Source organism: Sceloporus occidentalis, unplaced genomic scaffold (assembly GCF_023333645.1).
Source record: "Sceloporus occidentalis isolate IW3139 unplaced genomic scaffold, rSceOcc1.0.p SCAF_3, whole genome shotgun sequence".
In the NCBI taxonomy this organism is placed as follows: domain Eukaryota; kingdom Metazoa; phylum Chordata; class Lepidosauria; order Squamata; family Phrynosomatidae; genus Sceloporus; species Sceloporus occidentalis.
Genome location: NW_028316983.1, coordinates 20,179,495 through 20,195,443, shown reverse-complemented (window position 1 = coordinate 20,195,443; position 15,949 = coordinate 20,179,495). Strand labels below are relative to the sequence as shown.

The 15,949-nt window shown below is 40.7% G+C and overlaps 1 protein-coding gene across 7 annotated transcripts; it reads right to left on the bottom strand.

Annotated features, from left to right (window-relative positions):
* Positions 1-2,075: 2,075 nt before the first annotated feature.
* Positions 2,076-15,875, bottom strand: LOC149315630 (aurora kinase C-like). Of its 7 annotated transcripts, none has more exons than XM_089513790.1 (10): positions 15,748-15,875; positions 13,736-13,836; positions 13,335-13,393; positions 11,103-11,364; positions 10,568-10,676; positions 9,319-9,510; positions 7,392-7,530; positions 4,831-4,979; positions 3,843-4,017; positions 2,076-2,784 (listed from the first exon to the last, which is right to left on the bottom strand). In XM_089513790.1, the coding sequence occupies exons 3-10, from the start codon at positions 13,386-13,388 to the stop codon at positions 2,563-2,565; spliced, it is 1,302 nt and encodes a 433-aa protein (XP_089369916.1). In that variant the 5' UTR covers positions 13,389-13,393; positions 13,736-13,836; positions 15,748-15,875; the 3' UTR covers positions 2,076-2,562. The 7 variants fall into 7 exon arrangements, with proteins under 7 accessions (XP_089369916.1, XP_089369919.1, XP_089369914.1 ...); XM_089513793.1 differs by having other exon boundaries at positions 11,103-11,361; XM_089513788.1 differs by lacking the exon at positions 13,736-13,836 and having other exon boundaries at positions 11,103-11,361; positions 15,748-15,769.
* Between the last annotated feature and the right edge of the window lie 74 nt (positions 15,876-15,949).

Here is a 15,949-nt window from a genome sequence, read left to right as displayed (position 1 = left end):
AAAAACGTTCCTATGAAATTCCACATCATTTGCCTACATTTAGGCCTTGACGTTGTGTAAAGGGAGAAGTAAAAACTAAGATGCTTTGCTTTAAGAACTCATTACCAGTACATTTACGACTAGAAGCTAAGATTCCAACTCTATGATTCTGTGATTCTAGTTAGTAGTACAATTACTACAGGACTGTTCAGCTCTTTTCATTCTGCCATGACAGACAATACATTGTGGTGAAGTTTCTAAATACCTCTTAAATTTAGCCCTCTATAGAATGAAGTTTCAGGGATCTATCCTTAAGCTTAAAGATAAATAAGTTGTTGAATCACTCAAGTGAGAAGTTATTTCAGGAAAAGTCAATTAATCTCATATGTAAATTGAATCTTTCCTTCTACTGGTGGCCACAGACAACTCCTATGGAGTTTAATCATCAAGGTGGTTAAGGTATAAGTGTAGTTGGACACACATCAGTGTGATATTCAGAGATAAATTATCAAAGGCACCTCCAACAACATCCAAAAATCACCAGTGATGGGCCAGCCATTAAAGCTTTATCAGGCAAGGTGTTAAAACCCATACAAGAGTAAAAAAATTGAAGATGTTAGTCAGGCCTGCATTTTGCTATTTCTGTTCTCAGTTCAAACTGCATGGAGGGATGTTTTTTGCAGGCCGGCACTTCCTCCTGGCCGTGTGGTTACTGGGAGATTGTCAAAGTCCAGGAAATTTAACATCCATTTGCAAAAGAAAAAGATACTTTTTCAATCCAATATGTCTCCATCATTTGTGAGGGTATAGCCTGCAGTTGGGCTCCAGTTGGATAAATCCACAAATTCTGCTGAAATTTTGCTTCTGATGCCCTACTTAGTGTTTCTATTATCTGCAAACATTTCACCAGTGACATCTGTGTACATAAGACAGGAGGCAGAGGGGGCTAGTCCTTTCCTCATCAAAACCCACACCCAGCAGCTGTCAAGCACAAGCCCTGGCAGGGACTACTATTTTGCAGTGAGAGGGGAGAAAAAAATTCAACAATGTGGCTGGTCTGGGCTGTGAGATGGGAAAGAAGAGTACACTTCCATCTGAGAGCATGCTCGTCCTCCTCCAAGCTGAGACTACCTGTGTTTCCAACATCTGAATTGCTTACCCTCTCCACTGGTAAGCTCAGAAACCTCTCCAGGGGCTTCAGGAGCCACTGGTCCAAGAAGGGACATGGAACCGTACAGGTAGAGCTTTATGTTCCACCTTCTTGATGTAGGAAATATCTTTATCCAATTTTCTAAGAAAGGGGGGCCTATTTGCACTTAATAGCAAGCCATAATAGCAAGACTGCCAATTTATCCAATATATTCTGTATTCCCCAACAGGTATCTGACAGCAAATCACAAACTGTAAATGGGAGAAAAGGAACTTAACACTCTGTAGACATTTATTTGAATGCAGTCAACACTATAATCAAGATACTGCAAGTGTCCACTTAAATATTAGTTTAAGATTATTCCATACAGTTTAATAATCAAGTATAAGGATTTTGTCCATGAATGGGGGTAATTTATTTAAGATTTAATGAAAAAATATAATTCAGCTTGTTTTTAATCTGCATAAGATATAACTTTTTGTATTTACCGTAATTAAAAACAACAAAGAGTTAAGTGTGGCCACTGAACACTTCACCAACCTTAAGAAATTTACAGTAGGTTGTACCACAGTAGGTCAACCAAGTATAAGCATTTACAACAAATCACATCAGTTTACATTTTACATTAACACTGATTAGTCTGTCTGCCACTTGAGTACTGAGATTTCACAGCAGTTTAAAACAATTGTTCCATCCATACCATTTTAGTAAACAAAGGATAGACAGAACTTATTCTGGTTTGACATTAAGACTAATTTCAAGTTGGTCTATTTTATTTCATCTATAAGTTAAAGATAACTTAAAGCCAAGACTATACTATTTAAATAGACAGTCAATTGTACATTATCAGATTTCATCCAAGCAGAAAACATGCCATTTACTTAAATGACCTGTAGTCAGACTTTGGGGCAGCAAATAACAAAGAAGCCATCCCTACACAGTAGAATATTATTCAAAATTTTTATTTAAAAGAATATCATTACCAAAGGCAGACAGTTATTTACAGAGTAAGATTCCATTTCACATATCCACGTGCATTTAACTTCAGTCTGTGAGGGTGCTGAGGGATGCTATTGCACTGTTCCAACAAGCCATGACAAATTTTATGTTGCTATGAAGCAGCAAGGAGGATCAAAACAGGAATAGCAGCCATTTGGATGAGAAAAACCTCAACTATTTGTGCCTCAAAAGGTTTGGATCATGTGCAAGAGGACTTTAAGTATGTTAAAGTTTTTCATAAACTTCTGTGACCTGAAACTCAATGGAAATGCAATGAGACCATGGCTCAAATTCCATAATCTTCACAAAATGGGTTATAATGCAAGATATTTGAACCAGCTTTCAAGTCACAATTCTGTGCTTCCTATATTGGCTGCGATACAGTGGTTGCCATCACATGTATTTCACTGCTGTGAACTGTGATGCACTCCATGCTATGACTGCATTTTGACTGTGCCAGTAGTGCTAGTAGTAGCAGCAGTAGCCCCAGTGCCTTCAGCAATTCTATGCTTGGGAGATTTTGTAGAGTGTGTTGTAACCCATGGATGTTTTAGCACCTCTTCTAGTGGCAACCTCTGGTATGGGTTATGCTTCAGAAGTTTTGAGATCAGATCCCGAGCACCTTCCGTTACAAAAGGAGGAAACTTGTAGTCAACCTTTAAACAAAAGAAACAGTTACTGTTAAATATGCTGTTTTGATGACTTAGAAGTTTTGGTTTAAGATACATTTCAGATCCAGTCTTTAATGGATCTATTTGACATCTGACATTTATTATGCCAGTTGGGCTAAATTTTATGAAAGTAAAGTAATTTCTGTGGGTTTAAATTTTGATTCTCTCCTTTTACTAACCGAAAAGGAGTGTGTTGAATCTATTAGGGTCTGCTTTGCAGAGAGAGAACATCAACTGACATATCCAACTCCTCCTAGTGTGTTCCCCAGCAATGCTTGGTATCCCCCCCCCTTGCAAGGTAGGATTCCGGATTATTTTCAAACCCTTTCACTGCTGATGACGAGGAAGGCCTTTTTGCTTGCAAGATTGAATGTACACCCCTCAAATGTGACCAGGGGCAGGTATTTGCAGACACCATTTTTGAATCGTGTATGTCACTGATCAAGCTCCAGATGTTCTCCATCATATTGTATTGCTTTGTCCATTGTATATAATTCCGAGGGAAAAATTGTTAAGAAGGCTATTGGAAATGAATATCGTTTTGTATGGGCTATCAGTGGAATACTTATTGGAAGATCAGAACCCACATATTACCAGGCTAATGGTCTGTTGTATTCTTTTAAAGTATTTTAAACATCTTTATCTTTTTAACTATATTTTATTTTTTATACAACCTGTATTAATATTGTATTAATTTAATTCTGTTTTAACGTAATATTTTTCTATTTTTTAAAATTGTACTGTTTTTAATATTGTATGACACTCTGGGTCCCAGTTTTGAGAAGAGGGTGGAATATAAATAAATGTAATAATAATAATAATAATAATAATAATAATAATAATGATGATGATGATGATAGGGTAAAGCAACACATTTTAGCAAGGAGAAATTCTAATCTCCTTATAGGGCCAGGAAACTTGAGGCAATGACACTGCCCCTCAAAAAGCCAGATACAGGTGTTCTGTAACACTCCAGCAGAAAATTTCTGGGTAAATAATTCAGGCATCATTATATAAGCACCAAATAATGTAATCTGCCTTACCTTTGAAATAGCTCTATATGTTTCCTGGTATGTTTCAGCCTCAAAAGGTGGCTTTCCTACCAGAAATTCATAACACAGGACACCAAGGCTCCACAGGTCTACCTTTTCATCATGTGTTCTACCCTCAATCATTTCAGGTGGCAAGTAGTCAAGGGTACCACACAGAGTTGATCTCCTAAAATGTGAAAGTATGTATAAGTTAACAAACTGAAATTTGATAACCTAGAGAGGGTTTGTTTGGAACAGATGCAACTACAAAATATTTTCCATGCAACTATCTGCATTTTTTGTCCTGTTCACAACTTTTTTAAGGCACTATGTCCCTAAGTGCAGATTGGTTTAACAACCACTGCTAAGTGCTCAAAATAGCAACTTCTTATGGGATAAGTAAACCAAGTTATCTACTCTGGACCTTTTAATAGAATTTCATTGGTGTTAATCATCTAAACAGCTCCAGCTCAAGCAGTAAGGACAAACACTGTTCTCTATTTCTCACTGTCACTGAGAAATTAAGAGGTAATAGTGGCATACTTGGAGGAATCTAGACGTTTATAGCAGGGGTACAAGAGGAGTCTTTCAACCATTCTAAGACAGAAAATAATCTGTTCCCGATGCATAGCAGGAAAGGATAAAGTCATGAAATACAGGGCATGAATGAAGATGCACTGCTCAGGCTTCCTGCAGTATACAGTATCCTGGTGAAGAATATACTTTGCATTCTGAACAAAGACACTCTTAAGCGCTGAAGCTACAACATTCACTTAGAATCTAAAAAGCTCTCAAAAAGCCATTTTCCTCCCTTCGGATTCTTAGAGGACCAGAAACAATTGCTAAGCTGTTTTCACATAACTGACCACCTCAAAAAAATAAAATAAAATAAAAATAAAAAAAAAAATCCAATTCCTGTTGAAGTCATCCACATTCTAATTTGGTATATTCTCACAATATTAAACACACTCTTGAACCTGAATATTCCATGTACTCTTACCTAGAGGATGGAGCATGCACGGACCATCCAAAATCAGCAATTTTTAGCTCTCCATTTGATCCCAGCAGTAGGTTTTCAGGCTTTATGTCCCTATGAATTACTCTTTTCGAGTGACAGTAAGACAGAGCATCCGCCAGTTCAGTCATATACTGGTGGGGGGAAAAAATTGAAGCCTTATAGATGGAAGTAATCAGATATAATAATGAATGGGTAGTGGCTGAGTATAATGCTAATAGGTTACACTATGCACAAATATCAAAAAAGGCATGGGGAATAAATGGGAAACACTTAGTAAGCAAGAAATATTTACTGCAGGACAAACAACTTTTACAATTACACTCGTCCCTCCCTTGCGGTCTCTCTCCTTTGCGGATGGGAAGCAGGGAGGGACAAAATGGTGCCAGCGGGAGCAAACCACTATTGTAACCAATGGGGACCCAAATATTTGTATTTTTCTGGATTTGCTGGGGGGGGGGGGGTCCGGAACGTATCCCCCGCATATCAGGAGGGACGACTATATAGTCTTTTTCTTCCTCCTATCAAAGGCCGGTTACAGACCGGCACTTGGGACGTCAGCAGGATGTCCCATTTTAAAAAAGGGGTGTCTCTTCTAGACGCCCCTGGCTCTAATACGGACTCTGTCCATACAATATGGCCATCTTTACGTATCGGACGCTGTGCGTCGGAACGTGTCGTGGTGCTAATGACGTTGCGAGTGCGCCAGCGGCACCTCGCAACGTCATTAAGGCGCTGCAGAAAGAAGCTCCATTTTGGAGCTTCTTTTTTGCTCCGCAAGGGAGCCGCGCGGCGTGGCTGTGACGGCTCCCTTACGGAGCAAACGGCAGCAGCGGCAGACCACCTCAAAGCGGCGGTCTATAACCCGCCTCAGAAACAACCCAAAACATTACAGAGTAGACAGTTAAGCCCACCAATACAGTTCTAATGACAAAACTTCATTTTAATCATATAGAGCAGGAGTGCAGTTTGTAGGCTCCATGTGCCCCCTCCCCATCCCAGGCCAGTTTTATACTTTTCTCCAGAATGCCCCCAAATGCAGAATATAGAATGTAGAGAGCACTTCCACCATAGTTGGATCATAAAGAAGACAGTCTCCTGATTTCTAAAGTACGCAGAACATGTACCGAGGCACATTTTGTGTGGTTTCAGTTACAACACCCACACACTCACCCATATGGCTTAATTATACTTAATTATGCTTCTTCCTTCTCATGAGAAAGGCAAGGGCTTTTGTACAGCACACTGATAGATGTGCTCCATTCTCTAATTTTCTCTGCCCATAATTTGTTTTTCCTCTTTGCTTTCATTTTAAAACACGACTACAGGCTTTACACACTTGTCAGGATGATTGCATTGACTGTAGAAAAAGTTAGAGGTCTTAATATTATATTTCCTGAAACACAGGGATCCCTAAAGTTCTAAAGCCTCCTGGGCTTTTAAAAAATGGAAATAAGAACAGAACCATACAACAGGTAGGCAACGCAGTACAGGGCTGCACTTGTCCCCTTTTAATATGCAGAAGAAATATAACACTATTCCCCATCTACTTCACAAACTTAAAACAGAAGAACAGCCTACTACACACACACACAGGCACTCCTCTTTCCAAACACAATTTCCCCACTCCTCAGCTAGCTAGTGCAGCAAACAGATCACCATCATAAACATGCTACTTGGACTGTTTTTATTGTCAAACACAAGGGTGGGAGGAATGGATAACTCCAAGGCCATTTGAAGTCTGAATCCCCAGTCCCCTAGGGGGTTATTTGGAACCATAAAATTAACACAAAAAAAATGCAGACATGGGGATAGTGATGAGCCAATGTAGCCTTCAATTCCTGAGCCAGAGTTGGAGAAGTACAGGTAAATCAGATGTGGGCTGCCTGTGGCCTGTTAATAGGCTATATGCAATTTATTTCCATTTTTGCATTCTGCTGACTAAAATACCAAGCAAAAAGCAGTATTCATCTTAAGAGTTCATTCTGCTCAGAAGGCAGACAGTGTCCTATTAACTAAAAAAAAAGTATGCAAAAACCCTGTTTTGTACAGTTTTGCAGAAAAGCTGTGAACTCTTTTTGCATAAGCAAACAATGCTACCATGGAAAGTAAAGAATGAATTCTCTCTCTCACATATCAACATTTTTTATACTTGATGTAAAGAACAGAAGATTTAAGTATTGCTTAATAGTAGAAGGATAAGCACTCTAGGAAGCCCTTTTCCATCAAAGAAAACTTTTGGATATGGATAGGCAACCTTAGGTTAAATCCAGTCACCTACAGTATGGAAGTGGTATAATGGTTTCAGTGTTTGACTAAATTCTGGAGACCAGGGTTCGAATCCCCACTTGCCTATGAAAATCCACAAATTGACTTTGGGCAAGTCACATTCTCTCAGTCTCAGAAGAAGGCTAAAGCAACACCACTCTGAACAAATCTTGTCAAAAAAGCATAATTTCTGGACAAAACTCTTTGTGTCGCCATAAATAAGAGAAGGCACACACCACCACCAAGGTTATTCACAAAATATTCATTCAAGAACATACAGTCGCTGTTCGCTGCTCGTCAAATTTGGAAAGCTTTTGGAGTTCTTTGTATACTTCTCCTCGAGGTGCATGCTCTAGGATTAAGTAGACTCTTGTTGCATCATGGAAGTAGCCATATAAGCGAAGTATATTGGGATGCCTATAAAAATATGCATGTTTTATGAAAGACATATTTACTAATGGAACACTGTTACAAATTCTTCCCTTGCTTCCATTATACAACTTGATTGCAGAAACCAACTACAGTGCGTCCTTCACTTACACAGGGGATCCATTCAGGGCAACCCCCCCCCCCCCCGCGTAAGGGAAATACTGCATATGATGAAGCCCCATGTAAAAGAATGGGGCTTGTGCCTGCGGCGCACATGCCATTCCCTCTTCTGGTATGCTGCAGTTTTAGCCAAGTTCCCATTGGTGGCTACTATCAACAGTAAAAGTTTCCCCTTTGATGCAATTGTCTAGTCGTGTAACGGGCAGTGCTCATCTCTTACTAAGCCGAGGGAGCCAGCATGACTGCACCACACTGTAGTCATGTGGCCAGCATGACTGCAGAGATCAACAGTAACTATTGTCAACTTCAAGGAATTCCCCATGCCACTACTCTCATAGTGCCTTAGTTCAAATGCTCTCTGAGAACCAGGCACTGAGGATATACCCCATGCCGCACAGAAGGCTCCAGTATTAGAGTAGCAATAAAGATTTTTGCTCTGTCAAACTAGAATAAACCTTGCCCAAATGCTTTTAAGCCTTCTTGGGGGAAACATAGCTTTTCTTGTGCTCTTTTACCTTATCCCTCATGAAATACTGTTTTACACAACTTACTGCAAGAATTTAGACATTCACTTTTTACTGCAGCTTGTTTTGTAGCCAACTCTAATAGCATCACAAAATGTCTAAGTTTCTAGTAATGATTCTGACATTATGTTTAAAATGGAATGCCTTTACAGGTATCAGAAGGTGGACAAGCCAATGTACAGTCATTTGTTAGAGTCAGGCCAACATCTTACAATTAACACTGACTGATCCTTCACCCTCAGGAGAGGAGAAAATGTTGGTAGAAAGACTGGAAATCTACAGTTAAATGCTTTGGGAAGCAGTAATGAAAGAGATATCTATCTAAAAACACTTTGCAAAACACATAGCCAAAAACAGTGAATAAATCTGTCTCAACTCCCTAAAACAGTTCTTTTATAGTGATCAAATGTCCTTCTGTGTGCAACACAGCATGCATCCCTTTGAAACAGTTCTCTGTACTACAAGCCTTTCGGCAAGTACCATATATACTCACATATAAGTCGAGGGCAAGTTTTGGGGCCAAAATTGTTGGATTTGATATGACCCATGGATAAGTTGACAGTAAAACTTAAAGGCATGTAACAAAGTGGGTACAGGATGGAGCAAAGGAAAACAGTGTCAAACCACTTACAAAATTCCAGCAGGCATGATTGTACTCACCCCTAAAGACTGGATGGATGAGAGAACAGAGGGAGCTCAATGCTTTCCTTTCACCAGGGGACGGTTCTCATATATATATATATACACATATATATATGAATGAGTTAAGGTACAGTACTTACATTGACCTGTGGATAAGTCGACGTGAGTTGTAGGGGGTCAGTTTTTTTTACTAAAATTTCTAGACTTATACATAAGTACATACAGTATACTTAAATTCCTAAAGCATCTTCCTGCTATTCAACTATCCTAAAGTTAACAGCACCATGACTACAGCCTATCTGCAGTGTCTTCCATACGAAATCTAGGTTAAAACTGAAAGTGATGTCAGCAACAAACAAAGGAGAATCATTGTAGCAGGGCTCATCTCCAGGGCAGCTGGACACATTCTTCAGAAATTCCTAAAAATCAGATTTAGACACATTAATCCTAAAAAAAAACATGCAAGATAGCCATTTTCAATCAACCTTACCGAAGGTGAGACTGTATTTCCACCTCTCGACGCAGCTGATGTTCAACACCTGCTTTTTCCAATTGTGACTTAAACAAGACTTTCAGTGCCAGAATGAACTTGCTCTCCTTTTCACGAGCCAGGTACACATTCCCAAATTTCCCTTTGCCCAAGGGACGTCCAATTTCAAAGTCATCCAGTGACCACTGTTTTCTTTAATAAAATAAAAAATGAAAGTAATCTTTCATTTGCTAACTTAAAAAGAGCAAGCAGCTGTTTGTGTCTTGCAAAAGCAGGCAGTTAAGTCAACCCACATAACCCTGATGCAAAATTATTCCTCTTACCGGAAAAGACAACTTTAAGGGGTACATTTTTGTTTCAGTGTTTAAAATTATCATTGCATGATGTAAGTACTTAACTTTATCATATACGAAAATAGTAAATCACTTTCTTCATCCTTAATTACAGCATGCATCACAAATGTTTATATCGAAATATTAGAGCCCTGGCAAGTCAGATCAAGGTTATTCAGCATCCTCTATCCATGAGGTGCTACCTAGATGTATAGGAGAAGCCCACGTGAAGGCAAGCAGATTCCCATGCTTATTCCCCATGAAGTGGTACTCTGAAGTTTGACTATAACTTTGTAAACTTATTGTATTGGACAAAGCCTCATAGAATAGGCTAGGTAGAACAGCACTAGCTATGCTTCCTGATGTATTCTGTGACAAATTGGTTATTTTTCTAACTTCTACCTCTGATTGTAGAGATTTCATTTACTATTGTGCCCATGTCCTACTCTGGAGCAGCAGAAAACAAGTCTGTTCAATATGACACTCCTTCAGATATTTAAACAGGTCTTAACCTTCTCTTCTCCATGCTAAACACACTCTGCTCCCTAAGTCACTCCTCATGGGGCTTGTTTTTGAGACCTTTTACCATTTTGGTTGCCCTCCTCTGCACAAGCTCCAGTTTGTCAACATCTTTCTTGAATTATGGTACCACAATTGGATAGTGTACCAGGTGAATTCTGACTAAAGTAGAATAGAATGGCACTATTACTTCCCTCTGTCTAGACACTATACACCTTCTAAAGCCCAGGAATGCTGAGCAAGGATCACTTTTTCAATGCACAACAAATGTTCAATTCTATTTCCTTGAAGATTCCTGTACCCATAAGACTGTGCTTGTACATGTAACCATTAGATATGATAAAGACTCCCTACACCTTCTCAAGTTTCCACCCACAGAAACAAAATATACAGCTCACTTTTTTGTTTCACTTGACTTTGTTTCCCCTTTACTTTCATTCTTTGGATCTGATGCCCATTTGTTTTCAGTCTTCTGATCTGGTGCAGCTTCTGCTACAGGCTTTTTCCCTGCAGGTAGAAAAGTTCATTTTTTATGGCAGTGCTTAAAACATGGAAAGATATTCTTGTGTCCCTTTCAACCAATACCCAGCTGACAGTTTTATTGAAGTGTGCTATATTTTTCACTTTGAGGCTTGTCCCTTTGTTGTTTTTGTCATTTCTAATTTATGACAACCCTAAGTTGAACCTATCACGAGTTTTTCTTGGCTATATTTGTTCAGAGGGGTTAGGCCAGTGCCTTCTTCTGAAGTTGAGAGAGGGTGACTTGCCCAAGGTCACCATGTGGGTTTTCATGAGTGATTGGGGATTTGAACCCTGGCCTCCAAAGTCTTTGTCCAACATCCAAACCACTACGTGGCACTGCCCCTTTAGTATATGGGAAAGCCATCAACAAATTTTGTATGAAGTTATAGACACGTAAATAGTAGTACGTACCAGGCAGCGCAGGCGTCTGAGAGATTTCTTTGGGTTTGTTTGGATTTACACTTTTTGATGTTGGATGAACAAGAGATGTCGGTCGGTGCTGGCTTAACTGGTTAGTGTGTTTTGAATTTGGAACACCAGGTTTCTGTAGCTGAATAGGAACTCGCTGAGGAACATTTGAAGCAGTCAGAACACACTGTGCTTGAACTTTATTTCCATGTGTCTTGTTTTGAGTCACAGGAACACGCTTTGGACCATCTAAAACTGCTGCCTGCTTTAGAAAAACATACCTGTAAATAATATGTGAACTCCAATTTTTTCAGTTGTGAGAAACTACATGTGAAAAAGGATCTAAGAGTCCAAGTAGACCACAAGTTGAACATAAGTCAACAATGCAATGCGGCAGCTAACAAGGCCAATATGATTCTAGGCTGCATCAATAGAAGTATAGTGTCTAGATCAGAAGTAATAGTCCCACTATATTCTGCTCTGGTTAGGCCCCACCTGGAATATTGTGTCCAGTTCTGGGCACCACAATTCAAAAAGGACATTGAGAAACTGGAGCGTGTCCAAAGGAGGGCAACTAAAATGGTGAAGGGTCTGGAAACTATGCCCTATGAGGAACGACTGAGGGAGCTGGGGCTGTTTAGCCTGGAGAAGAGAAGGTTAAGAGGTGATATGATAGCCCTGTTTAAATATTTGAAGGGATGTCATGTTGAGGAGGGAGCGAGCTTGTTTTCTGCTGCTCCAGAGACTAGGACCCAGAGCAATGGATGCAAGCTCCAGGAAAAGAGATTCCACCTTAACATTAGAAAGAACTTCCTGGAAGTAAGGGCTGTTTGACAATGGAACACACTCCCTCGGCATGTGGTGGAGTCTCCTTCTTTAGAGGTCTTCAAACAGAGGCTGGATCGCCATCTGTCAGGGATGCTTTGATTGAGAGTTCCTGCATGGCAGGGGGTTGTACTGGATGGCCCTAGAGGTATCTTCCAACTATGATTCTGTATCTATCCTGCACTCTGCCCATCTTCATAACAAACTTTTTATCTTCCCAAGGAAGTTTGATATTCGAATTTGTATCCTGCTTATATACAAGACTAGGCTACCTGCTGCTGGACAGGGAGGGAATGGATTGAAGATACCATCGAGGTATCTCTTGACTACTGAAAAGGATAGTATCAACTATTTCCATAGAAGGTAAGGTAACCTGTTAGGCTGAGCTTGTTCAACAAGTTTGACAATTTTAGTAGCTTCTTCTTTATACTCATAAACAACAAAGATGGAGGGTCTTCGGAAGATTATTGAGCACAAACTCAGCAGTATGATGCTGTAAGAGACCAAGTAGTCTCAGATTCTGTTTTGTCCGAACAAGCCAATGTTAACAATAGCTTCGTAGCACACATATAGGAAACTGACGAAAACTCACAACATTCCTCATCAGCTCAATACCATCAGCCTGCAATCCACCCACGAAATGGAGCAAAGGTACTCTCAAGATCTATGGGCCTTTGATGGAAGGGAAGAAATCTCAGCAAGACTTCGTAGCCTTCTGAACAGAGTACCATTACCATGCCTTAAGGCATGAATGAACATGTCTCGTGTTACTTGTTGGGCGGGGGGGGGGGGGGGGAGAACTACACTAAAGATGCCACAGTACACAATCAAAACATATGGAACGACCTGCTGGAGGAGATTTGTCATATCGCCACCCTAGCAGCCTTTAAAAAGGCTGTTAAGATGGATCTGTTCTGGCAGGCCTTTCCATATTAGCCACACAATGCTCTCATTCCCTCATACATGAAAAACTGACACCATCCTAAACTCTCTCAATCCTATGATTCAAAGATGTGGGATATTATTCCACAAAATGGCAACTATAGCTAGCTGGTGGCACAGTGGTTCAGCCACTCACTCAAAACCATAAGGTTGCAAGCTCAAGACCAGCAAAAGGGCTCAAGCTCGACTCAGGCTTGCATCCTTCTGAGGAGGTCGCTAAAATGAGAACCCAGATTGTTGGGGGCAAATTAGCTTATAGTTGTAAACCGCTTAAACACTGCTTAGATGGTATGAAGCGGTATATAAATGAAGTTTGTTTTGTTTTGAAAATATCCTACCATCACCACTATAACCAACCATAATCAATACAAGACATATTACAGATGAAAATCCAATTGAAAACACTAGCTCTTACAGTTTGCAAAGGCAATAGTGATACTGTTAAACATCTTGAAGAGATCATTTTACCTTGTTGTGATGACATGGATGTCCATTCAGGTTCTCTTTACCTATTTTTTCCATTATTGCTTGAAGAGAGAAAAAAGGTTTAGTCAGTCAATATGTGCAGGATCCAACTTCCAGATTTTAAATATCCCAACATGCCTTTCAGAAATCTGATATGATTATTTCCATAATGTGAGCCAATGTTCCTCAAAAAAGCATACCTTGAAAGGTTTGGCCATCACACTGATTGCATTTGCCACTCCATTCTTGTTGAAGCAAAAAAGCCAAAAACTCACCCTCCATAGCACTGAAAATATATGGGCAGCAAATACCAGGTGCTCTATGCCATATTTCAGAAGGAACTGGCAAACCCACCTCTGAATATTCCCAGCGTAAGAAAGCCCTATGAAAATATATGGGGTTACCTTAAGTCAGTAGGCAACTTGAGGTTATATACACATGCACACACCACCAGCTCAGAATAATAAGGGAACACCAGGATTTCCAAATGCAGTTGTCAACAGACCTAAGAGATATGAGCAAATACCCAGAAGTTACCATCTAGGAAGAAAATTTAACTGCATGCCCTAAGGGATCATTTTAAATTTAGGCTGCCATCTGCACTGCAGAAATACTCCAGACTGACTCCACTTTAATTGCCATGGCTCAGTGCTATGGAATCCTAGGAATTGTGGTTTTGTGGGACATTGAGCCTTCTCTGTCAGAGAACTCTGGTGCCCCAACAAAATACAGTTCCCAGAATTCCATGGCACTGAAACATGGCAGTTAAAGTGGTGTCAAACTGGGTTGTTTCTATAGCTCAAATGCAGCCATAGTGAGACAGGTCGCTTGTTGCAAAGCAAGCTATCCATCAAGAATACATATACTGTACAGTACTATGTACTACATGAAGAATGACATGAATTGTACCGCTTCAACTTTGCCCCGGGTTCTCTAAACTCTGAAAGTCTCTGGACTAGTCATTTGGATCTGTTCATGAAATGTTCACAAATGCTACCCACACCTTTTAGACTCTGCATCTGAGCCATGTAGCCCTACAGCGCAGTCTTGTTTCTTCCCCTGAAAATACCTCCCCGCTTTTAAAAGAGTTTAGGCATTCAGATGGTCATTATGACCTAGCCCCAAGCTACCCAAACTCCTTCCAGCTGTGGCTACAAATGTAGTATTGGGGAGCTGTTGAGCACACGCACACACACAAACCACATCACTATGGATTCATTTTGAATTGGTACTTTATATTATTATGATGGGAGACAGACCTGCATCCTGATGTCTTCAACTACAAGATATTAAAACTATCTGGAACAGCGAGAAACCTCTGGCTTTAAAAAAAGTGTATGAAATGTACTGGCCTCTAAAGAAGTAGAACCATAGAATTGTAGAGTTGGAAGAGACCACAAGGGCCATCCAGTCCAACCCCATTCTGCCATGCAGGAACTCCCAATCAAAGCACCTCCAACACATGGCCATCCAGCCTCTGTTGGAAAACCTCCAAGGAAGGAGACTCCATTACAATCCAAGGAGTTTGTTCCACTGTCGAACAGCCCTTACTGTTAGGAAGTTCTTCCTAATCTTGTGGAATCTCTTTTCCTGGAGCTTGCATCCATTGCTCTGGGTCTCAGTCTCTGGAGCAGCAGAAAACAAGCTTGCTCCCTCCTCAATATGACATCCCTTCAAATATTTAAACAGGGCTATCAAATCACCCCTTAACCTTCTCTTCTCCAGGGTAAACATCCCCAGCTCCCTCATAGGACATGGTTTCCAGACCCTTCACCATTTTGTTCTCCCTCCTTTGGACACACTCCAGTTTCCCCACGTCCTTTTTAAATCGTGGTGCCCAGAACTGGACACAGTGTTCCAGGTGGGGCCTGACCAAAGCAGAATAGAGTGGCACTATTGCTTCCCTTGATCTAGACACTGTACTTTTATTGATGCAGCCTAAAATCGCATTGGCCTTTTTTGCTGCCACATCACACGGTTGACCCATGTTCAACTTGTGGCCTACTTGGACTCCCAGATTCCTTTCACATGTATCTCATTAATAGAAGTATAGTGTCTAGAAGTAGACTGAGCGGTTCCTGTTACTTCTTGTCACAATCTAAACCTAGAAACATAACCCGGTTTGGCAGCGCTTTAACTCTTTGTCTGGTTCTTTGCTATGGAATTCTGGGAGTTGGCGTTTGTTGTGGGGCCCAAAGCGGAGGAACTCCGCTCTGGGCCCCACAACAAACGCCAACTCCCAGAATTCCATAGCAAAGAACCAGACAAAGAACTAAAGTGCTGCCAAACCGGGTTATTTCTCCAATGTGGATGCAACCGAAGGCTACTTTTCCACCAAAAAGGCCCATAACAAACAAAAGGAGCCCGGGGTGAACCTTAGAAGCTCAAACCCAGCCCTCCGCGAAGCCCCACTCACCTCCTACAGTTCCTGCAGCGGTTTGAATTCAAATCCTCCGCCCGCCTCCTTCAACTCCCTTTAAACCGTTCCCGCTCTTTGATTGGCCGAGTTCACGGCTTCCCTGCTCGCCGATTGGCTGCCTCAGCAACAGGGTCCGCCCCCGTTCTCTGGCTTCCAACTGTCTCAGCTGAAGTGAAAATGGTTGCCTTGGCAAGGGATC